The sequence below is a fragment of the Eucyclogobius newberryi genome, unplaced genomic scaffold (assembly GCF_026437365.1).
Source record: "Eucyclogobius newberryi isolate DKJ021-1_F unplaced genomic scaffold, fEucNew1.0.hap1 SCAF_3, whole genome shotgun sequence".
NCBI classification, from domain to species: domain Eukaryota; kingdom Metazoa; phylum Chordata; class Actinopteri; order Gobiiformes; family Gobiidae; genus Eucyclogobius; species Eucyclogobius newberryi.
In genome coordinates, this window is record NW_027315945.1 from 36,311,687 (window position 1) to 36,335,670 (window position 23,984).

General features: G+C 51.1%; 1 protein-coding gene across 1 annotated transcript in view; it reads right to left on the minus strand.

Annotated features, from left to right (window-relative positions):
• Positions 1-5,560: 5,560 nt before the first annotated feature.
• LOC140374256 (single-minded homolog 1-A-like) overlaps positions 5,561-23,984 on the minus strand; it is a 49,203-nt gene continuing 30,779 nt past the window's right edge. Inside the window, 10 exon segments of the mRNA XM_072461102.1 lie at positions 5,561-6,195; positions 6,989-7,157; positions 7,481-7,696; positions 8,985-9,141; positions 21,103-21,181; positions 21,184-21,249; positions 21,335-21,441; positions 22,712-22,911; positions 23,420-23,505; positions 23,575-23,683. Of these exon segments, the coding sequence (XP_072317203.1) occupies positions 5,561-6,195; positions 6,989-7,157; positions 7,481-7,696; positions 8,985-9,141; positions 21,103-21,181; positions 21,184-21,249; positions 21,335-21,441; positions 22,712-22,911; positions 23,420-23,505; positions 23,575-23,683 (1,824 nt within the window).

Genomic DNA, 23,984 nt, shown 5'->3' on the forward strand with positions numbered 1-23,984 from the left:
TTTCAAGCAATAAAAACACATGTAATAAATGTTTAATGCCGCACTGGGGAATATTCCAGCCAAAGGAATGACATGGAAACATAAAAAGTGTCTTCTTTAATTATATCATGACCATAAAACAATTAAGAACATTTAAAAATATGAATGACGGCACAGTTTACTTCAAAAAGATTTAATTTCTTTCCAGTTCAAGTCCAAACACACGAGAGCGATGTGTTCAAATCAAACGCTGACTCTGTAATAAATACAGCTCATATTTACAGGAGCTCATAAATAAGAACAATTCAGGCTAAAATACATGAGAAACAAACTCCTGTTTGAATATAAATCATTTAAAACCCCAAACAAAAGAGAAGAAAAGAGTTGATTCTCGTCAAACACAAAGAGAAGAAAGAGCCTCAAGTGTCAAGGCCTGAAACACATTCAATGTGTTTGTGGTGTAAACCAGGACTAAACCAGGTCTAAACCAGGACTAAACCAGGACTAAACCAGGACTAAACCAGGTCTAAACCAGGACTAAACCAGGACTAAACCAGGTCTAAACCAGGTCTAAACCAGGACTAAACCAGGACTAAACCAGGACTAAACCAGGTCTAAACCTGGTCTGAACCAGGTCTAAACCAGGACTAAACCAGGACTAAACCAGGTCTAAACCAGGACTAAACCAGGTCTAAACCAGGAATAAACCAGGACTAAACCAGGTCTAAACCGGGTCTAAACCAGGTGTAAACCGGGTCTAAACCAGGACTAAACCAGGTCTAAACCAGGTCTAAACCAGGACTAAACCAGGTCTAAACCAGGTCTAAACCTGGTCTGAACCAGGTCTAAACCAGGACTAAACCAGGACTAAACCAGGTCTAAACCAGGACTAAACCAGGTCTAAACCAGGAATAAACCAGGACTAAACCGGGTCTAAACCAGGTGTAAACCGGGTCTAAACCAGGACTAAACCAGGTCTAAACCAGGTCTAAACCAGGACTAAACCAGGTCTAAACCAGGAATAAACCAGGTGTAAACCGGGTCCAAACCAGGTGTAAACCGGGTCTAAACCAGGACTAAACCAGGTCTAAACCAGGACTAAACTAGGTCTAAACCAGGTCTAAACTAGGACTAAACCAGGACTAAACCAGGACTAAACCAGGATTAAACCAGGACTAAACCAGGACTAAACCAGGTCTAAACCAGGTCTGAACCAGGTCTAAACCAGGACTAAACCAGGACTAAACCAGGTCTAAACCAGGTCTAAACCAGGACTAAACCAGGACTAAACCAGGACTAAACCAGGTCTAAACTAGGACTAAACCAGGACTAAACCAGGTCTAAACCAGGACTAAACTAGGTCTAAACCAGGTCTAAACTAGGACTAAACCAGGACTAAACCAGGACTAAACCAGGATTAAACCAGGACTAAACCAGGACTAAACCAGGTCTAAACCAGGTCTGAACCAGGTCTAAACCAGGACTAAACCAGGACTAAACCAGGTCTAAACCAGGTCTAAACCAGGACTAAACCAGGACTAAACCAGGACTAAACCAGGTCTAAACCAGGTCTGAACCAGGTCTAAACCAGGACTAAACCAGGACTAAACCAGGTCTAAACCAGGTCTAAACCAGGACTAAACCAGGTCTAAACCAGGTCTGAACCAGGTCTAAACCAGGACTAAACCAGGACTAAACCAGGTCTAAACCAGGTCTGAATCAGGTCTAAACCAGGTCTGAATCAGGTCTTTGGCCTTTTTTCTGCTTCTGACAAACATTTATTTCATCGTCATAATATTATTACTGATCCCAGTATTTTCTAATACTTATTTTAATTTAATGCATGATTAAAATCAAACATAATGTGAGGACCTGATTTAAGGTCAGTTTAGAGACTAAAAATTAGAAAAAAACGGATGGTTTTGCATATTAGTATCACAGCTGCTCCAGAGCGTCCAGCATCGCACCATCTCCTCCTCAAACCAGAGTGAATGTCTGTCCCTGCCACGAGCCCCTGTCCAGGGTGCACCCGCCTAAGGCCCAAAGTCACTGGGACAGGCTCCAGTCCCTCACGGGAACCAGCGGCAGAAGATGAATGATAAACTGTGATTTGGATGAACACACTGAAAGTACGAATGTGTCATAAAGTCTTCTACAAATGTTCCATGATGATTCTTTTAATAAAATGTGGGTCGTTCATATTAAAATGTAACTGAATTATGTTTGGATGAAATAAATACATTTAATTTTTAAAAATGCATCGCAACAAATACATATCTTCATCAGTTAAATTACTACTTTATTTGAGTAGATTATTTTCATGAATTCTTCTAAATCCTGGATTATTCGACTGCTCAAAACAGTTTGACTTTTAGAACAGAGGGAGAGTGAGAGGAGGAGATATGTAAATCTAACGTGTGAGACTTCCTGTTGCTCGCTCCGTTCGCTGTCGAGATTTAACGTGAAAAATACAGTTTTACCCACGAAATCCCGAGAAACGAGGAGCTCAAGATGAACAAACACGGAAAAAACACGGAAAACTCAAGACTGGAAACGCTGCGGGAACAAAACAAACAAAGCCGACGGTCCGCGGCGTTGGTGGAAAGCACAAGCTAACGAGGCTAACGTAGCTAACATGGCTAACAGGTGCGACGTAGGGTCTCCAGGCTCGCACCGGTCACAGGGAGGCGGGGCAGATGACCACAGACCATATCACTGCTCTGCGTGAATTTGAAAGTGCAATGAAGTCTGATATGCTAACGCTAATAGAGGATATGAGGGAGGCGGCTAGCGCGACGCTCAATTACGTGCTCATCTGGGATCCGACGTAAAGAAGTCAAACGCGGCAGGAGCGGCAGGAGCGGCTGGAGCGGCAGGAGCGGATGGAGCGGCTGGAGCATGCACGGTGAAGCTGAGCGGCATCGTTCAAATGATACAGAAGAACTGCGAGCGCTGCAGAAGGAGGTCAAGAATATGAAGAGTCCAGGTCTCGCCCAAACAATGTGAGACTTGTGGGACGACCGGAAGGAAAAGAAGGTGTAAAGACTGAAACCTTTCTTGAGAAGGTCGTTCCTGAGCTAATTTCGGACTCAGAAGTTTCCGTCCCATCACAATAGAAAGAGCGCATCGCCTGAGCCAAAAAAGACCAGCAGCTGATCAACCACGAGGCCTGATAATGAGGTTTCTTAATGATTGTGTGAAGGAGCAAAGGCTAAAGGAGACCTCCAGCACAGAGGCTAAAGGAGACCTCCAGCACAAGGGCTAAAGGAGACCTCCAGCGCTAAAGGAGACGTCCAGCACAAAGGCTAAAGGAGACCTCCAGCGCTAAAGGAGACCTCCAGCACAAAGGCTAAAGGAGACCTCCAGCGCTAAAGGAGACCTCCAGCACAAGGGCTAAAGGATACCTCCAGCGCTAAAGGAGACCTCCAGCACAAAGGCTAAAGGAGACCTCCAGCACAGAGGCTAAAGGAGACCACCAGCACAAGGGCTAAAGGAGACCTCCAGCGCTAAAGGAGACCTCCAGCACAAAGGCTAAAGGAGACCTCCAGCACAGAGGCTAAAGGAGACCTCCAGTACAAGGGCTGAAGGAGACCTCCAGCACAAAGGCTAAAGGAGACCTCCAGCACAAGGGCTAAAGGAGACTTCCAGCACAGAGGCTAAAGGAGACCTCCAGCACAAAGGCTAAAGGAGACCTCCAGCACAGAGGCTAAAGGAGACCTCCAGCACAGAGGCTAAAGGAGACCTCCAGCACAGAGGCTAAAGGAGACCTCCAGCACAGAGGCTAAAGGAGACCTCCAGCACAAGGGCTAAAGGAGACCTCCAGCACAAAGGCTAAAGGAGACCTCCAGCACAAGGGCTGAAGGAGACCTCCAGCACAGAGGCTAAAGGAGACCTCCAGCACAAGGGCTGAAGGAGACCTCCAGCACAGAGGCTAAAGGAGACCTCCAGCACAAAGGCTAAAGGAGACCTCCAGCACAAGGGCTGAAGGAGACCTCCAGCACAGAGGCTAAAGGAGACCTCCAGCACAAAGGCTAAAGGAGACCTCCAGCACAAAGGCTAAAGGAGACCTCCAGCACAGAGGCTAAAGGAGACCTCCAGCGCTAAAGGAGACGTCCAGCACAAAGGCTAAAGGAGACCTCCAGCACAAAGGCTAAAGGAGACCTCCAGCACAAAGGCTAAAGGAGACCTCCAGCACAAGGGCTGAAGGAGACCTCCAGCACAGAGGCTAAAGGAGACCTCCAGCACAAAGGCTAAAGGAGACCTCCAGCACAAAGGCTAAAGGAGACCTCCAGCACGAAGGCTAAAGGAGACCTCCAGCACAGAGGCTAAAGGAGACCTCCAGCACAAGGGCTAAAGGAGACCTCCAGCACGAAGGCTAAAGGAGACCTCCAGCACAAAGGCTAAAGGAGACCTCCAGCACAAAGGCTAAAGGAGACCTCCAGCACGAAGGCTAAAGGAGACCTCCAGCACGAAGGCTAAAGGAGACCTCCAGCACAGAGGCTAAAGGAGACCTCCAGCACAAGGGCTAAAGCAGACCTCCAGCACAAGGGCTAAAGGAGACCTCCAGCACGAAGGCTAAAGGAGACCTCCAGCACAAAGGCTAAAGCAGACCTCCAGCACAAAGGCTAAAGGAGACCTCCAGCACAAGGGCTAAAGGAGACCTCCAGCACGAAGGCTAAAGCAGACCTCCAGCACAAAGGCTAAAGCAGACCTCCAGCACAAGGGCTAAAGGAGACCTCCACGCGAAAGAAAGAAAGAGACGGCTGAGACGTGGCTTTTCTTTCCCAGCGACTCTTCTGGTGACTATCCAAGGCGTGGCGTGTGGGCGGCGGTCAGGGGCGGCGGTCAGGGGCGGTGGTCAGGGGCGGCGGTGTGTCCAGTTTCTGAGGGGTTTGGAGTTTCCAGGGGCCCTTCATTGGGTTTTGGCTTTTGTTTTCTACGTTATTCTTCTGTTTTATGCGTTTGTGGTTCTTGTGTTTGAAGTTTGGAGCCGATCGAAAATTATTGAAGGCAAAATCAAATTAACCCAATGGCAAGAAAAACAATAAGTAAAATGAGAAAAAGAGAGAATATTTATGTTTTGTCTGATGAAGAATGGGAGAATGTGTGTATCCAAGCGGAGAACCGCGTGGTCACATGTCACATCAGTCAATAAGTCACTGTTGCCATGTTCGGTTTGTTTTAGTTTTATTTTGAAAAACCTTCCTAGCTTTTTCCTTCCTCTCACAAACCCCTTTAGAGCTTTTTTCCTGACAGTTTTCTCATCCCAAAACGACGCATCAAGCTGTTAATATTGAATCTATGCAATAATCAGATGCAGACAGTGCACAGCGGTCTGATTTTATCCCAATTTGTCACTTTTAGAATATTATCAACGGGAAGAAAAACTAAATTTACACGGATAAAGTCGGTGCCACAGTTTTTTTTTTGGATTAGACTGAGATTAAAACCGTTGTTGAAACATGTTTGGGAGAAAATCAAACGTATTCAAATAAAGATAGTGGTTTGAACCGATGTCGACGTTCGTTTACGCCGGGCAGAGCGTTGGCGGCGGCGGCGTCGTGGGCGCGGCCGTTCGCCGTTAGCTGCCGTTGGCGATAATCACCGAAGTCCCTTTAAGTGCTTGGCTCTGGTCCGACGCCAGCCGCGCGCCCATGTCCAAGTGCGTGGCGCCCCTCAGCGAGTCCGGGTCGTAGATGCTGTCCAGGGCGTAGCCGCTTAGCGAGTACGCCGCGTGTTTGTGGGCGTGTGGGTGCGACGGGTACAGGGCGGGCGCGGGCGTGGGCGAGCCGGAGCAGGCGCCCGATCTGACGAAGGCGTGGTGCAACGGGACGGAGACGGACGGCGACAAGTCACTCTGAAGGTAATCTTTTGGTCGGAGGGCAGGGCTGTTGAGTCGGGACAGGGGGGCGGGGCTGGCGCTCGGGCTGACCACGTGACCTGGCCCTCTGCACACCACGGTTTGAAGGGGCAGGGGCGCGTACTCGGAGGGGTAGCAGGGGGCTTTGGGCAGGCCGTTGGCGGGGCCGAGCGGGACGTCCTGAGCGAGTTTGCCGCGCCCGCTCAGCCTGGACTCCTCCTCCTTGATCCTCTGCTGCGTGGCGCGGATCAGGCTCTGGATGCGGCTGGGCGGGTGCGGCTGCGGCGGGCTGGAGTCGCTGGTCGAGCCGGCCTCGGGGGAACTCACTGCGCTGTCCTCGTCCCAGTGGCCGCGACCTGTGGAGGGTTCGGGAGATGAGTCAGGCACAGGCTAAATATTAAGAGTTTTATTCTTTTTATAAGACAGTAGCATGTCTGTAGTGTCTGGTTCCTGCAGTGTCTGGTTCCTATACTGTCTGGTTCCTGCAGTGTCTGGTTCCTGCAGTGTCTGGTTTCTGCAGTGTCTGGTTCCTGCAGTGTCTGGTTCCTGTAGTGTCTGGTTCCTGCAGTGTCTGGTTTCTGCAGTGTCTGGTTCCTGCAGTGTCTGGTTCCTGCAGTGTCTGGTTCCTGTAGTGTCTGGTTCCTGCAGTGTCTGGTTTCTGCAGTGTCTGGTTCCTGCAGTGTCTGGTTTCTGCAGTGTCTGGTTCCTGCAGTGTCTGGTTCCTGTAGTGTCTGGTTCCTGCAGTGTCTGGTTTCTGCAGTGTCTGGTTCCTGCAGTGTCTGGTTCCTGTAGTGTCTGGTTCCTGCAGTGTCTGGTTTCTGCAGTGTCTGGTTCCTGCAGTGTCTGGTTCCTGCAGTGTCTGGTTCCTGTAGTGTCTGGCTCCTTTAGTGTCTGGTCCCTGCAGTGTCTGGTCCCTGCAGTGTCTGGTTCCTGCACTGTCTGGTTCCTGTACTCTCTGGTCCCTGTACTGTCTGGTTCCTGTACTCTCTGGTTCCTGCAGTGTCTGGTTCCTGTACTGTCTGGTCCCTGTACTCTCTGGTCCCTGTACTCTCTGGTTCCCGTACTGTCTGGTTCCTGTACTCTCTGATCCCTGTACTCTCTGGTTCCTGTACTCTCTGGTTCCTGTACTCTCTGGTTCCCGTGTCTCACCGTGGAAGCTGTGGACGGCCGTGAGGTGTGGCAGGCCGCCGTCGTATCCCTCCGTGGAGTCTTTGCCCAGCGGCAGGACGGACCGGCCCCACCACGACTCTCTGCCCGCGGGTGGAGGACCCAGGAAGTACCGTCCGGCCTCACAGCGCCCCCTGTCGCAGCCGTGGCCCTGCGCGCGAGGAAGGTGTGCGTTTAAATGGTTCTGGTCTGGATAGTTCTCGTGGAAATAGCACGTTGAATAAATAACCCAGTAGTTCAGGTGCAAAATAACTAAAATAAACTTCAACGTTATTGTTTCCAGAACATTCCAGGATGAATTAACGTGCGTGTAAACAATATGGCTAATGCTAATGCAAATGCTAATGCTAATGCTAAACCAGCCAACTGTTTAACAAATGTCTCTAACATCTTTAATAAAACAATCTCGTCAAATTTGAGATGCAATATTTTGATTTAAACGTATAATCGAGCGAGGTCCTGTGTCCGTCTCACCTGTGCGTGTGAGTGCCCCTCTGGATGGGGGTGGTACTGCTCCTCGGGCAGGCCGTAGCACAGCGTCCGGGCGTCGCCGAACTGTCTGAAGACGCAGGACGAGTCCATGGATTCGCTGTGGTCCAAAAGCTGCGGAGAGGCGGAGTCTGTGAGCGGACTGCTGCCCCACGGACTGTCCCGGTCCGACTCCGAGCGCTCCGCCTGGAAACCCCCGAACTGTCGGCGGGGGGAGGGGGGGAGGGGCAAGAGGGAGGGGCCGGGGGGAGGGGCAAGAGGGAGGGGCAAGAGGGAGGGGCAAGAGACCACGCTTAGATTAAAGTCTAGATGACACAGTTAAGTAAACTTCAGATTTTACTCAACATTTTGCCATTTATTGCACTTCCTGGTTGGACATGAGCACAAAGTGACATAGGTAGAGGTCATTCCACAACTGTTACCTAGCAACCAGACTGTAAACAAGAGCCAAAACCCATATAAATAACACAACAGTTATGATTTGACACACAATAACACCATATAACGCCTTCATTTTTGTTGAATGATGGTTTAAACTGTCAGAAAAGTGTAAACTGTCTCTGTGTCGCACATTGATGACATCACAGAGGGATTCAGCGCTACTTCCTGTCATTCTAAACATGTATTTTTCTAAACATCTTCACAAACTGCAACTTAACGGAAGTAAAACTGTGATAAATATTCACCACAGGTTCTACAAGCAGCAAACTAGGTCATAATTTGAAAAAAAAAAAAAAAAACACCACCATGAGTGACCACATCTCTCTTTACTTTGCCCTTTAAGTCTCTGTCCCTCGTTCCACTTGTTTGGAAAATGTGCCACTTCATAATTAGTGCCACAAATTGCATGAAAACACTTATTTCTCACTTAAAATCAACACGATTGACATGTTTTTACTTTCCTCTTGTATTTAGGGAGTATTTTTTGGTACATTTGACTAAATTATTCGGTGACAGCGCGACAGTTTTGTGCCTTAATATTAACATTTGTGTATTTCATATTGGGTTAGATAGTGATTGTGGTTTTGCAAAGAAATACTCTTAAAAAATACCTCAGAACACTGTGTGCAATATTGTGAAATGAAAATGCATTGGTAGAACACACAAAACTGCAGATTAGACAAAAATAGCAACAATTTTATGGATTTATGTGATTTATATCATTCTAAACTGCACTTAACTGTCAGTTATCTTGAATCTGCAGCGGTTTTGACCTGGTTCAAGGTTAATTTTTGCTTATTCACAAACAAAAACTGTCACAAAGTTCTTCTCTGTCGGCTCAAATTGACAGTGTTAAAACGCGATGGCAACAAACAAGACTTTTTGGTTTGGTTATGTCTTTCAAAAACAGTATTTCATCCAAATCCCTCTTTTATAACTATTAAAATACCACGTAGTTTCAGCAAAAAGTTCATACATTTCCGGCCGAGTCCAAGAAATGATGAGCAGCAAAAGCCTCGTAAGTGTGTTCAAAGTCTGAGCGTCTCACCGGAGTGTAAGGCGAGAGTCTGGCTTTAGTCTTGGGCCGGGACACTCTGCCCCGGGGCGTCCTGTCCGCCGAGCCGCCGCCGCCGCCGCCGTACGTGAACGAGGACTTGGACGAGACCTGGTCCAGGGACAGCTGCAGTCCCTTGTACTCCGTGTCCCTGCAAACACACACATCACCAAGGGTCAAGGGTCATCTGAGATTATACAGGTCAAGAACGGGAGAGAAGGTCATTTCAATGGGATTCATCCTTCAAAAAGGCCTCGATGTAAAGTGCTTTTATCTGTGAGACGCCACAGAGACACTTTCATCAGCCTTAATGAAGCACGGACAAAACGATGTGTTTATAATGAAGTCAGGTGAGCTGAGGGCGGGGCTGAGGGCGCCGCTGAGGGCGGGGCTGAGGGCGGCGCTGAGGGCGGGGCTGAGGGCGGCGCTGAGGGCGGGGCTGAGGGCGCCGCTGAGGGCGGGGCTGAGGGCGGCGCTGAGGGCGGGGCTGAGGGCGGGGCTGAGGGCGGCGCTGAGGGCGGGGCTGAGGGCGGCGCTGAGGGCGGGGCTGAGGGCGGGGCTGAGGGCGCCGCTGAGGGCGGGGCTGAGGGCGGCGCTGAGGGCGGGGCTGAGGGCGGCGCTGAGGGCGGGGCTGAGGGCGGCGCTGAGGGCGGGGCTGAGGGCGGCGCTGAGGGCGCCGCTGAGGGCGGGGCTGAGGGCGCAGCTGAGGGCGGGGCTGAGGGCAGGGCTGAGGGCGGGGCTGAGGGCGGCGCTGAGGGCGGGGCTGAGGGCGGGGCTGAGGGCGCCGCTGAGGGCGGGGCTGAGGGCAGGGCTGAGGGCAGGGCTGAGGGTGGGGCTGAGGGTGGCGCTGAGGGCGGGGCTGAGGGCAGGGCTGAGGGCAGAGCTGAGGGCGGGGCTGAGGGCGGGGCTGAGGGCGGAGCTGAGGGCGGCGCTGAGGGCGAGAGCGGCGCTGAGGATGGCACTGAGGGCGAGAGCGGCGCTGAGGGCGGGGCTGAGGGCAGGGCTGAGGGCAGAGCTGAGGGCGGCGCTGAGGGCGGGGCTGAGGGCGGGGCTGAGGGCGCCGCTGAGGGCGGGGCTGAGGGCGGCGCTGAGGGCGGGGCTGAGGGCGGCGCTGAGGGCGGGGCTGAGGGCGGCGCTGAGGGCGGGGCTGAGGGCGGCGCTGAGGGCGCCGCTGAGGGCGGGGCTGAGGGCGCAGCTGAGGGCGGGGCTGAGGGCAGGGCTGAGGGCGGGGATGAGGGCGGCGCTGAGGGCGGGGCTGAGGGCGGGGCTGAGGGCGCCGCTGAGGGCGGGGCTGAGGGCAGGGCTGAGGGCAGGGCTGAGGGTGGGGCTGAGGGTGGCGCTGAGGGCGGGGCTGAGGGCAGGGCTGAGGGCAGAGCTGAGGGCGGGGCTGAGGGCGGGGCTGAGGGCGGAGCTGAGGGCGGCGCTGAGGGCGAGAGCGGCGCTGAGGATGGCACTGAGGGCGAGAGCGGCGCTAAGGGCGGCACTGAGGGCGAGAGCGGCGCTGAGGGCGGTGCTGAGGGCGGCGCTGAGGGCGAGAGCGGCGCTGAGGGCGGTGCTGAGGGCGGCGCTGAGGGTGGCACTGAGGGCGCGGCGCTGAGGGCGCGGCGCTGAGGGCGGCACTGAGGGCGAGAGCGGCGCTGAGGGCGGTTCTGAGGGCGCGGCGCTGAGGGCGCGGCGCTGAGGGCGCGGCGCTGAGGGCGCGGCGCTGAGGGTGGGGCTGAGGGCGGGGCTGAGGGCGGCGCTGAGGGCGGCGCTGAGGGCGGCGGCGGCAGATGGAACAAAAGCTTCCCTCCAATTTAAATTCAAATTCCCTGACGCGGCCCCGGAGCCTCAGCCTCTCGCGGCCCCGGAGCCTCTCGCTGGTGTCTGAAGAGCTCTGTGGATTTCTCAGCGGACAAAGAGTCGAGCTGGACGAGGTTTACTCTGGAAACAGAGCGAGCGGTGGTGGACGCCCCGCTCAGTCGCTAAGTCGCTAAGTCGCTCAGTCGCTCAGTCGCTCAGTCGCGCAGTCGCTCAGTCGCGCAGTCGCGCAGTCGCGCAGTCGCGCAGTCGCGCAGTCGCTCAGTCGCTGCTCACACAGACGCACTTTACTGGAACGCCGAACGCTCAAGCTGTCGCACGTTACACTTTTAATAATGATGATAATAATGATAATGAAACTAATACTACTACTACTAATAATAATAATAATAGTAATAATAATAATAATAATAATAATAATAGTAATAATAATAGTAATAATACTAAAACTACAAATAATAAATAATACAAATAACAACAAAAGCAAAATAAAAATAATCAATAATAAAATAACAATAGCACTATAAATAATAATAACAAATAGTCATAATAAATAATACAAATAACAACAATAGCGATATAAATGATTAAATAAAAATAATAATAATAATCATAATAACATTAAAAATAATCTATCACTACAAAGCTGCAAAATTGGCCCCGTTAATTCAAGTTAGCACTTTTTACTGTAATATTAATGAATCTGACACTGTCACTTCAATGACATCACATTGTTTTGTGATACAGTGTTGGCTCAGTTACAGGTCTGAATGACTCATTGACCCTCACGGTTTGGACACATCCGCTCTGGAGCCGGTCTGGAGCCCTGAGCCGCTCTGGAACCACTCTGGAGTCCTGAGCCGCTCTGGAGCCGCTCTGGAGCCCTGAGCCGCTCTGGAACCACTCTGGAGTCCTGAGCCGCTCTGGAGCCGCTCTGGAGCCGCTCTGGAGCCGCTCTGGAGCCACTCTGGAGTCCTGAGCCGCTCTGGAGCCGCTCTGGAGCCGCTCTGGAGCCGCTCTGGAGCCGCTCTGGAACCGCTCTGGAACCGCTCTGGAGCCCTGAGCCGCTCTGGAGCCGCTCTGGAGCCCTGAGCCGCTCTGGAACCACTCTGGAGTCCTGAGCCGCTCTGGAGCCGCTCTGGAGCCGCTCTGGAGCCGCTCTGGAGCCACTCTGGAGTCCTGAGCCGCTCTGGAGCCGGTCTGGAGCCGGTCTGGAGCCGCTCTGGAACCACTCTGGAGCCCTGAGCCGCTCTGGAGCCGCTCTGGAGCCGCTCTGGAGCCGCTCTGGAGCCGCTCTGGAGCCGCTCTGGAGCCGCTCTGGAGCCCTGAGCCGCTCTGGAACCACTCTGGAGTCCTGAGCCGCTCTGGAGCCGCTCTGGAACCGGTCTGGAACCACTCTGGAGTCCTGAGCCGCTCTGGAGCCGCTCTGGAGCCGCTCTGGAGCCGCTCTGGAGCCGCTCTGGAGCCGCTCTGGAGCCGCTCTGGAGCCCTGAGCCGCTCTGGAACCACTCTGGAGTCCTGAGCCGCTCTGGAGCCGCTCTGGAGCCGCTCTGGAGCCACTCTGGAGTCCTGAGCCGCTCTGGAGCCGCTCTGGAGCCGCTCTGGAACCGGTCTGGAACCACTCTGGAGTCCTGAGCCGCTCTGGAGCCGCTCTGGAGCCGCTCTGGAGCCGCTCTGGAGCCCTGAGCCGCTCTGGAACCACTCTGGAGTCCTGAGCCGCTCTGGAGCCGCTCTGGAGCCGCTCTGGAGCCACTCTGGAGTCCTGAGCCGCTCTGGAGCCGCTCTGGAGCCGCTCTGGAACCGGTCTGGAACCACTCTGGAGTCCTGAGCCGCTCTGGAGCCGCTCTTGACAAGGACCAGCCCTGCTCTGCTCAGGAGACCAGACCACATCAGGCATGTTTCATACTGTGTTCAATAAGCACTCAATAAAGCATAAGCAGGTGGCGCACCCTCCACCAGGAAAGTTACATTTTCGTCTCTAAATCAAACACTTGATGATGACGCGGCCGTTTATGTTGAAAGAAAACGCTCTGACACTGTATTTCCTCCTCACAATGTCGTTCCTTATCACGATAGCGACGTGCGTCAGAGAAACGAGGCATTTCTCTCAAACCCTCCGTTTCAGTGTAAATAAAGTGAGTTTGTGAGCGTCCCGTGAGCGTCCCGTGGCCCTCTGGAGTCGGGGGTCCACAGGTTATCGGGCCGGAGCTCACAGCGGTGGGTCATTCACAGGTGAAGGGCCCATATCTGGTCTTATCCGCGGCTGAGCACACCAGCGCTACCGGTGAACCAACACTCGCTCTGATAAAACCCACACGTCTGAGAGGCCTTTGTGCAAAGAGAGACGCGAGAAGTCTCAGTCCGACCCGTGTGGGAAAGTGCAGAGGACACTTAGGACATTTTAGAAGACGGGTTTAATATGTGAAAATACTCTAAATGTAGAATAAACCAGGTCTAAACAGAGGCTTAAACGCTGGACGAGACTGAAGAAATGTAAAGTAGATGAGGACATTTGTGTTTCTTTCACTGCTTCTTCAGATACAAGGTTGATTTGAATGATTTCTACTCAAGAAAGATTTAAGTTTGTACTTTGTGATCATGATTTTAATCAAGTAGAAGTAAGATGTAATACTAATGACCAAAATAGTTCTTCAAGTGAGTGTTTATTCAAAGAAACTAATTACTGCTTGAGCATAAAATGTATAAAAAATCTGATTTAGGAGCAAAATAAACACTTAGATTTTGGAATTTCCAAAAGGACAGACTCGAAAAATGACCAAAACCAATCATATCCGTGACAGGAAAACATCAGCTTTTGTGGAAACAGAAGCCAAAACTTTGACTGTGACGTCAAACTAAGTCTTAAATCAAGTAGAAGTTACAGTCTGGAGTCAGAGTAAATAATTGTTTGTTTCCTCGTTTAGAAGTGACAAATATTTGACTCATTAACCCGCTTCTTGTCTGGATGGATCAGGAGTCGTGTGTTCCAGAAGAAACAGAGCCATAAAGAGTGATTTAATCTGCAGCACATCAATTAAAAGGCTGTTAACGCGGCGAGCGGAGGAAACGTGCAGCGCAAACGTGCGGCGCCGTTTGGAGCTGTTAACGTGTGATTTTATGAGCTTTAAATCACTGCAATTGTGTCAAAATCACACGCCAGAGCAGCAGCCGCAGGAAGGAGCACTTCAAGAGGAAGAGGAAGAGGAAGCGGAAGAGGAGGAGAAGGAAGGAGCACTTCAAGAGGAAGAGGAAGAGGAAGAGGAGGAGAAGGAAGGAGCACTTCAAGAGGAAGAGGAAGAGGAGGAAGAGGAGGAGAAGGAAGGAGCACTTCAAGAGGAAAAGGAAGAGGAGGAGTAGGAAGGAGCACTTCAAGAGGAAGAGGAGGAGGAAGAGGAGGAGAAGGAAGGAGCACTTCAAGAGGAAGAGGAAGAGGAGGAGAAGGAAGGAGCACTTTAAGAGGAAGAGGAAGAGGAAGAGAAGGAGCAGGAAGGAGCACTTTAAGAGGAAGAGGAAGAGGCGGAGAAGGAGCAGGAAGGAGCACTTCAAGAGGAAGAGGAAGAGGAGGAGGAAGAGGAGGAGAAGGAAGGAGCGCTTCAAGAGGAAGAGGAAGAGGAGGAGAAGGAAGGAGCACTTTAAGAGGAAGAGGAAGAGGAAGAGAAGGAGCAGGAAGGAGCACTTCAAGAGGAAGAGGAAGAGGAGGAGAAGGAAGGAGCACTTCAAGAGGAAGAGCAAGAGGAGGAGAAGGAGCAGGAAGGAGCACTTCAAGAGGAAGAGGAAGAGGAGGAGAAGGAAGGAGCACTTCAAGAGGAAGAGGAAGAGGAGGAGAAGGAGCAGGAAGGAGCACTTCAAGAGGAAGAGGAAGAGGAGGAGGAAGAGGAGGAGAAGGAAGGAGCACTTCAAGATGTATTAAAAATCTGATTTAGGAGCAAAATAAACTCTGCACTGGCTCCTGTGGCTCAGAGAAGAGACTTTAAAGCAGCTCTGCTTGTGTACAAGTCTCTCCATGGCCTAGCACCAAAGTACATCTCAGACATGTTAGTGCCATATGAACCATCTCAGACTCTGAGGACCTCAGGGACCGGCCTCCTGCTGGTGCCAGAGTCAGGACTAAACATGGGGAATCTGCCTTTCAGTTTTATGCAGCTAAAATCTGGAACATTCTTCCTGAAGATGTGAGACAGGCTTCTACTCTGACAATGTTCAAATCTAAGCTAAAAACAGTTTTGTTTAGCTGCACATATGACTGAGAGGATTTTTTCTTTGCACTCTTCTCTTTTGTTTGTGATTTTATTAGTTTAGAAAATCAGTTGGATTGATAATTTTTAATTTAGTTAATTTTATTGTATTTCTGTTTCTGTAATTTCTTTGTGATTTGAATGCATTTTTCCTGCTGTGTGAAGCACTTTGAATTGCCTTGTGTATGAAATGTGCTCTACAAATAAACTTGCCTTGCCTTGCCAAGAGGAAGAGGAAGAGGAAGAGGAGGAGAAGGAAGGAGCACTTCAAGAGGAAGAGGAAGAGGAGGATGAGGAGCAGCAGCAGCAGCAGGAAGGAGCACTTCAAGAGGAAGAGGAAGAGGAAGAGGAGGAGAAGGAGCAGGAAGGAGCACTTCAAGAGGAAGAGGAAGAGGAGAAGGAAGAGGAAGAGAAGGAAGGAGCACTTCAAGAGGAAGAGGAAGAGGAGGAGAAGGAGCAGGAAGGAGCACTTCAAGAGGAAGAGGAAGAGGAAGAGGAGGAGAAGGAAGGAGCACTTCAAGAGGAAGAGGAAGAGGAGGAGGAAGAGGAGGAGAAGGAAGGAGCACTTCAAGAGGAAGAGGAAGAGGAGGATGAGGAGCAGCAGCAGCAGGAAGGAGCACTTCAAGAGGAAGAGGAGGAGAAGGAGCAGGAAGGAGCACTTCAAGAGGAAGAGGAAGAGGAGGAGAAGGAGCAGGAAGGAGCACTTCAAGAGGAAGAAGAAGAGGAGGAGGAAGAGGAGGAGAAGGAAGGAGCACTTCAAGAGGAAGAGGAAGAGGAAGAGGAGGATGGGGAGCAGCAGCAGCAGGAAGGAGCACTTCAAGAGGAAGAGGAAGAGGAGGATGAGGAGGAGAAGGAAGGAGCACTTCAAGAGGAAGAGGAAGAGGAGGAAGAGGAGGAGAAGGAAGGAGCACTTCAAGAGGAAGAGGAAGAGGAAGAGGAGGATGGGGAGCAGCAGCAGCAGGAAGGAGCACTTCAAGAGGAAGAGGAAGAGGAGGATGAGGAGGAGAAGGAAGGAGCACTTCAAGAGGAAGAGGAAGAGGAGGATGAGGAGCAGCAGCAGCAGGAAGGAGCACTTCAAGAGGAAGAGGAAGAGGAGGAGAAGGAGCAGGAAGGAGCACTTCAAGAGGAAGAGGAGGAGCAGGAAGGAGCACTTCAAGAGGAAGAGGAAGAGGAGGAGGAAGAGGAGGAGAAGGAAGGAGCACTTCAAGAGGAAGAGGAAGAGGAGGATGAGGAGCAGCAGCAGCAGGAAGGAGCACTTCAAGCGGAAGAGGAGGAGGAAGGAGAACACCCGGGTCGATCGCACATAAATCACGACGGTTTCCCCACAAAAGACTGAAACGCCCTTTGTCTTCGCCGATGGAAACGTCAGGATCAAATGTTCTTTTTCCGTTTCTCCACAAATTCTGGTCATTTTTTTCCAATTAACCTTATGTTAATTGCTTCCTGTCGAGCTGTTTGCGCTCATCTCCAGCTCCAAAGACTCAATATCTCGTATGACAGTCGACGAGTTGCTTCGCGCGCCTGACGGACTCGTCTGGAAATGTCAATAAACCGCTGTGTCGGGGGAAAAACGCCGTTCATTTCCACGAGTCAGACATTCACCACTTTTTCAATGCACTTTTATGTTTAAGGTAATTTCACGGCGGCGAAATGACTTTAATCGTTTGTCATATTTGGAAAAGTCTAATCCACGTCTGTGTCTCCAGTGGTGAAGACGTGCAATTTCTTTTGTTCTCTGCCTGATATCGCCCGAAGCCGGGGTAAGATTGGGTGTTCAGGTTTAGAAACGGTTCATTTGGTGAAGGTGAAGGTTTAGAAACGCTAGAACCGCCTCGAAAAACAAGACGGTGAACACTTAAGGACAAAAATGTTCATCTAATCCGACAGGGAAAAGGAGGAGAACCACAACCAGAAAGAAGAAGACGGAACGTTTGAATGCAGATTCACAAAACTCAAGGCCCGCGGGCTAAATTTTGCACTCAATCTGGTCGAATTTGGGCCGCAAAGTGTGGCTGAGATTCTATTTTTGATTGAATGTTGTGCTGAAAATACTGTCAGGTGGAATAAAGGCCAAACCAGTCGATTCCCCTTAATAATCGAACAGAATTTCATAATAAATCTCTTTCCAGACAAACGTTTCAGTTCAATCTGACCCTCGACATGCAAAGCTGACTCCATAAAAGAGCAAATACACATGTATATTCTGTGTACTCCGGCACACGGACACCACAGCAGTGTGAGCTGGGCGGAGCAGGGATTCACCTGCTGATACTTGGGTTAGTAATCGAACGCTCTAAGCTTCAAAAAGTATATTTTCTTATAAGGCCGAGCTCGGCAAATAACGAAAGTACGTTCAAGAAGTCTGAGTTTGTGTCGCTGTGAGTAAACAGGAAACTCTACGCCTCATTTGAATGTCTCTCGTGTTCTACTTTGGGTCGGGCTGATGTCAGACGCATTACGCACTGGAAATGTACGACGTTTGGTCCTAACGCGAGTGTCGTGCGTCGATAAACAGGAAACAGGCGATGCTAATGCGTGCTAGCTTTTGTTTAGCCAAGTTTGTCGGTTTAGTTCTGGTTTAGTCCTGGTTTAGTCCTGGTTTAGTTCCGGTTTAGTTCCGTTTTAGTCATGTTTTAGTCCTGGTTTAGTCTTGGTTTAGTCCCGGTTTAGTCCCGTTTTAGTCCTGGTTTAGTCTTGGTTTAGTCCCAGTTTAGTCCTGTTTTAGTTCCGTTTTAGTCATGTTTTGGTCATGTTTTAGTCCCGGTTTAGTCCCTTTTTTGTCATGTTTTCGGCTCAACAAACAAAGACCATCGCAGTGTTCTGGTGGAGGATCACTCTCAAACTCACGTGAGGACGTAGTTGACGCTGACGATGCAGTGTTTGGGTGGAGGAGACTCACGCGAGGACGTAGTTGACGCTGACGATGCAGTGTTTGGGTGGAGGAGACTCACGCGAGGACGTAGTTGACGCTGACGATGCAGTGTTTGGGTGGAGGAGACTCACGCGAGGACGTAGTTGACGCTGACGATGCAGTGTTTGGGTGGAGGAGACTCACGTGAGGACGTAGTTGACGCTGACGATGCAGTGTTTGGGTGGAGGAAACTCACGTGAGGACGTAGTTGACGCTGACGATGCAGTGTTTGGGTGGAGGAGACTCACGTGAGGACGTAGTTGACGCTGACGATGCAGTGTTTGGGTGGAGGAGACTCACGTGAGGACGTAGTTGACGCTGACGATGCGGTGTTTGGGTGGAGGAGACTCACGTGAGGACGTAGTTGACGCTGACGATGCGGTGTTTGGGTGGAGGAGACTCACGTGAGGACGTAGTTGACGCTGACGATGCGGTGTTTGGGTGCAGGAGACTCACGTGAGGACGTAGTTGACGCTGACGATGCAGTGTTTGGGTGGAGGAAACTCACGTGAGGACGTAGTTGACGCTGACGATGCAGTGTTTGGGTGGAGGAGACTCACGCGAGGACGTAGTTGACGCTGACGATGTAGTGTTTGGGTGGAGGAGACTCACGCGAGGACGTAGTTGACGCTGACGATGCAGTGTTTGGGTGGAGGAGACTCACGCGAGGACGTAGTTGACGCTGACGATGCAGTGTTTGGGTGGAGGAGACTCACGGGAGGACGTAGTTGACGCTGACGATGCAGTGTTTGGGTGGAGGAGACTCACGCGAGGACGTAGTTGACGCTGACGATGCAGTGTTTGGGTGGAGGAGACTCACGCGAGGACGTAGTTGACGCTGACGATGCAGTGTTTGGGTGGAGGAGACTCACGTGAGGACGTAGTTGACGCTGACGATGCAGTGTTTGGGTGGAGGTGACTCACGTGAGGACGTAGTTGACGCTGACGATGCGGTGTTTGGGTGGAGGAAACTCACGTGAGGACGTAGTTGACGCTGACGATGCGGTGTTTGGGTGGAGGAGACTCACGTGAGGACGTAGTTGACGCTGACGATGCGGTGTTTGGGTGGAGGAGACTCACGTGAGGACGTAGTTGACGCTGACGATGCGGTGTTTGGGTGCAGGAGACTCACGTGAGGACGTAGTTGACGCTGACGATGCAGTGTTTGGGTGGAGGAAACTCACGTGAGGACGTAGTTGACGCTGACGATGCAGTGTTTGGGTGGAGGAGACTCACGCGAGGACGTAGTTGACGCTGACGATGTAGTGTTTGGGTGGAGGAGACTCACGCGAGGACGTAGTTGACGCTGACGATGCAGTGTTTGGGTGGAGGAGACTCACGCGAGGACGTAGTTGACGCTGACGATGCAGTGTTTGGGTGGAGGAGACTCACGTGAGGACGTAGTTGACGCTGACGATGCAGTGTTTGGGTGGAGGAGACTCACGTGAGGACGTAGTTGACGCTGACGATGCAGTGTTTGGGTGGAGGAAACTCACGTGAGGACGTAGTTGACGCTGACGATGCAGTGTTTGGGTGGAGGAGACTCACGTGAGGACGTAGTTGACGCTGACGATGCAGTGTTTGGGTGGAGGAGACTCACGCGAGGACGTAGTTGACGCTGACGATGCAGTGTTTGGGTGGAGGAGACTCACGCGAGGACGTAGTTGACGCTGACGATGCAGTGTTTGGGTGGAGGAGACTCACGCGAGGACGTAGTTGACGCTGACGATGCAGTGTTTGGGTGGAGGAGACTCACGCGAGGACGTAGTTGACGCTGACGATGCAGTGTTTGGGTGGAGGAGACTCACGCGAGGACGTAGTTGACGCTGACGATGCAGTGTTTGGGTGGAGGAGACTCACGCGAGGACGTAGTTGACGCTGACGATGCAGTGTTTGGGTGGAGGAGACTCACGCGAGGACGTAGTTGACGCTGACGATGCAGTGTTTGGGTGGAGGAGACTCACGCGAGGACGTAGTTGACGCTGACGATGCAGTGTTTGGGTGGAGGAGACTCACGCGAGGACGTAGTTGACGCTGACGATGCAGTGTTTGGGTGGAGGAGACTCACGCGAGGACGTAGTTGACGCTGACGATGCAGTGTTTGGGTGGAGGAGACTCACGCGAGGACGTAGTTGACGCTGACGATGCAGTGTTTGGGTGGAGAAGACTCACGCGAGGACGTAGTTGACGCTGACGATGCAGTGTTTGGGTGGAGGAGACTCACGTGAGGACGTAGTTGACGCTGACGATGCAGTGTTTGGGTGGAGGAGACTCACGTGAGGACGTAGTTGACGCTGACGATGCAGTGTTTGGGTGGAGGAGACTCACGTGAGGACGTAGTTGACGCTGACGATGCAGTGTTTGGGTGGAGGAGACTCACGTGAGGACGTAGTTGACGCTGACGATGCAGTGTTTGGGTGGAGGAGACTCACGTGAGGACGTAGTTGACGCTGACGATGCAGTGTTTGGGTGGAGGAGACTCACGTGAGGACGTAGTTGACGCTGACGATGCAGTGTTTGGGTGGAGGAGACTCACGTGAGGACGTAGTTGACGCTGATGATGCAGTGTTTGGGTGGAGGAGACTCACGTGAGGACGTAGTTGACGCTGACGATGCAGTGTTTGGGTGGAGGAGACTCACGTGAGGACGTAGTTGACGCTGATGATGCATTATTTGGGTGGAGGAGACTCACGTGAGGACGTAGTTGACGCTGACGATGCAGTGTTTAGGTGGAGGAGACTCACGTGAGGACATAGTTGACGCTGATGATGCAGTGTTTGGGTGGAGGAGACTCACGTGAGGACGTAGTTGCCGCTGACGATGCAGTGTTTGGGTGGAGGAGACTCACGTGAGGACGTAGTTGCCGCTGACGATGCAGTGTTTGGGTGGAGGAGACTCACGTGAGGACGTAGTTGCCGCTGACGATGCAGTGTTTGGGTGGAGGAGACTCACGTGAGGACGTAGTTGACGCTGACGATGCAGTGTTTGGGTGGAGGAGACTCACGTGAGGACGTAGTTGACGCTGACGATGCAGATGCAGTGTTTGGGTGGAGGAGACTCACGTGAGGACGTAGTTGACGCTGACGATGCAGTGTTTGGGTGGAGGAGACTCACGTGAGGACATAGTTGACGCTGATGATGCAGTGTTTGGGTGGAGGAGACTCACGTGAGGACGTAGTTGACGCTGACGATGCAGTGCGGCCTGGACGAGCGGCTGTTGTGGACGATGGTGGCGTAGCTCTGGACCAGACCCAGCCGCCGTGCTTGGACAGGAAGCGGTAGTACTTGGTGGTGACCTGGCCCTTCACCAGCACTGAAACGACACAAGCGAGACGGGGTTGGGACGGGGTCGGGACGCGTCAGGTGCGCGGAGAGGCGTGGTAGGGGCGGAGTCTCACAGAGGTGGTGGGCGCAGCGCAGGTGGAAGGAGTCGCAGCTGTGGACGTGGTGGTACAGGGTCTTCTCGATGAGGTCCTGAGGCTCGTAGCCCGTCAGATCGGCCACTCTGAAACACAACAGAGACATAAGTGTCTTTTTACGACGAGGAAGAAAGAGAGAGAGGAAGGAGGCGGAGCTAAAGTGTACGAATACAAAACGCTTCATGAGATTGTGCTTCTTCTACCGAGAAAAGGGTTGAATGTATAAAGACAGATTGAAAGTGCCTGGGCCGGGTCGAGAACAGGGGTCAAGTCTGGGGTCATGGACAGTGTATTTTTTTGTCGGATTTTACTCAGTTTGACTCAGTTTTGACTCTTTTTTTATGTGAATAAACCGTAAACATTTATCGTATGTTCCGGACTATAAATTGCACGTTTTTTCATAGTTTTGGCCGGGGTACGATTTATACTTATATTTATACTTATACTTATATGTGATATTATTTGTTATTTTCACACTTGCAACTGCATTTCATACTCCAGTGCGACTTATATATGTTTTTTTCCTTCTCTATTATGCATTTTTTGGCTGGTGCGACTTATACTCCGGAAACTACGGTATCTGTTTGTACAAAACCAAAATAGGTCCTCACAAACATCCATTCATCGCATTCTAAAGCCACTCATACATTACTTTACAATAGAAAGCAAAACTGAAAAAACTTAAAACAGCACAAATTACATGGGGCACCAGTCATATTCAAAAACAAACACTCTCTCTCAGGTTATCGCCGCACTTTCTTGCAGTGCGGCGATAACCTGCCCCTCCCCCAACAATTATTCTTTCCAAAAAAACAGAACTCAAATGAAGTCTGATGAGGGCATTTTCACTCTTAAAGCGCCCCCTACAGGTCGGACCACTCAGTTAAGATAGATATATGTGGAATTTTGCAAAAAAAAAAAATTTTAAACGAGTATCACGGAATAGCTCATTTTTTAGGTTTATAAATTTACTTCCTGTTTGTTATTGATGACATCACACGAGCAAATTACCCAGAAACTCATCTTTTCTTAAAAATGTGTCAAATCAAAATATTTGAGGACGACTTTATTTTGTTGAGTTAATGTTTAGAGTCAAAAAAGTTGTTTCTTTGTGTAAATTCTGCATAAACTTTGACTGGAATGAGTGTCCCTGGTGTGATGTCACTTCCTGTCATTTTCTACAGATTTTTCAACGTTTTCTCCACAAATACCTGCTCGATTGGTGTAAAACTATCATTTATATGTACAACAGGTACAAATACACAAAAAAAGTCAACTAAAGGCGGGCGTGGCAAAAGGCGGGCGTGGTTAAAGGCGGGCGTGGCAAAAGGCGGGCGTGGCTAAAGGTGGACGCACCTGGAGTCGAGGAAGATGAGCTTCATGTCCAGACTGGCCCTGAACATGAACATGTTGCTGTGCAGTTTGATTTCCGTGACGGCGCTCGGAGGCAGCGAGTGTCCCACGGCAACGAGCCCCACGTTCTGGTAACAGCCGTCGAATGGAGACATGTCCAGACTGTACTGCCGCACCTTCAGGTAACCACTGCAGTGGATCACCTGCAGGACAAAGCACGGACTTCAGGTGAATGAACTCTCAGAGCTTTATTCAGGCAATAACTCTTAGAAATGTGAGTGAAAACATAAGGTTAATGCGCTAGTCTTACTAAAGGGCTTAAAGGACTCATTTTATGCACTTTTTTAATTGTTAAACATGCTTTACTTTGGCCTCTTTCACCTCATAATGTGTGCTCTACATTAGCACTCCATCTACTGGCAGCAGAATGAATTACCATGAGGAAAAAAGCTAGCTTTCCCCTGACATGCTAATACAAGCATTCATTTGTAATGAGCGTGATTTAACGACATAAATGCTCAGGTTCGAGTTTGCCGGTGATTTATGACCTGGAGCTCCACCAATGACGTCACAAATGTGGGAAATTTTAAATTGAGTGCTTTGTGAGTCATTTCTTAGTCGACTCAGGTCTCGACTCAGGTCTCGACTCAGGTCTCGACTCAGGTCTCGACTCAGGTCTCGACTCAGGTCTCGACTCAGGTCTCGACTCACCTTGTAGCCGCCGCACGTGAGCCCGGCGTTTCTTTTGGCCAAGACACACTTCATTCTGAGGAAGAAGGAGCGCTCCATCTCATACTCTGAAGAATAAAACGGGAGAAGAATAAAAGTGAGTGAAAGTCCCGACCAAAGGGCGTCGGGCGACTGACCTTGCACAAAGTGGGAGTGGTACGGCTGGTGAGCGGTCAGCACGGCCGTCATCTCGTCGTGGTCGGCCGGGTGGATGTACTCGTAAATGCTGTTTCCAGTTAACTCTACCTGCGAAAACAGACTCCACTTAGAACATATGAGAGTCCTGCTTTAGACCTGGTTTAGTCCTGCTTTAGACCTGGTTTAGACCTGGTTTAGTCCTGGTTTAGTCCTGGTTTAGCCCTAGTTTAGTCCTGCTTTAGTCCTGCTTTAGTCCTGGTTTAGTCCTGGTTTAGTCCTGCTTTAGTCCTGGTTTAGTCCTGGTTTAGCCCTGCTTTAGTCCTGGTTTAGTCCTGGTTTAGCCCTGCTTTAGTCCTGGTTTAGTCCTGGTTTAGTTCTGGTTTAGACCTGGTTTAGTCCTGGTTTAGCC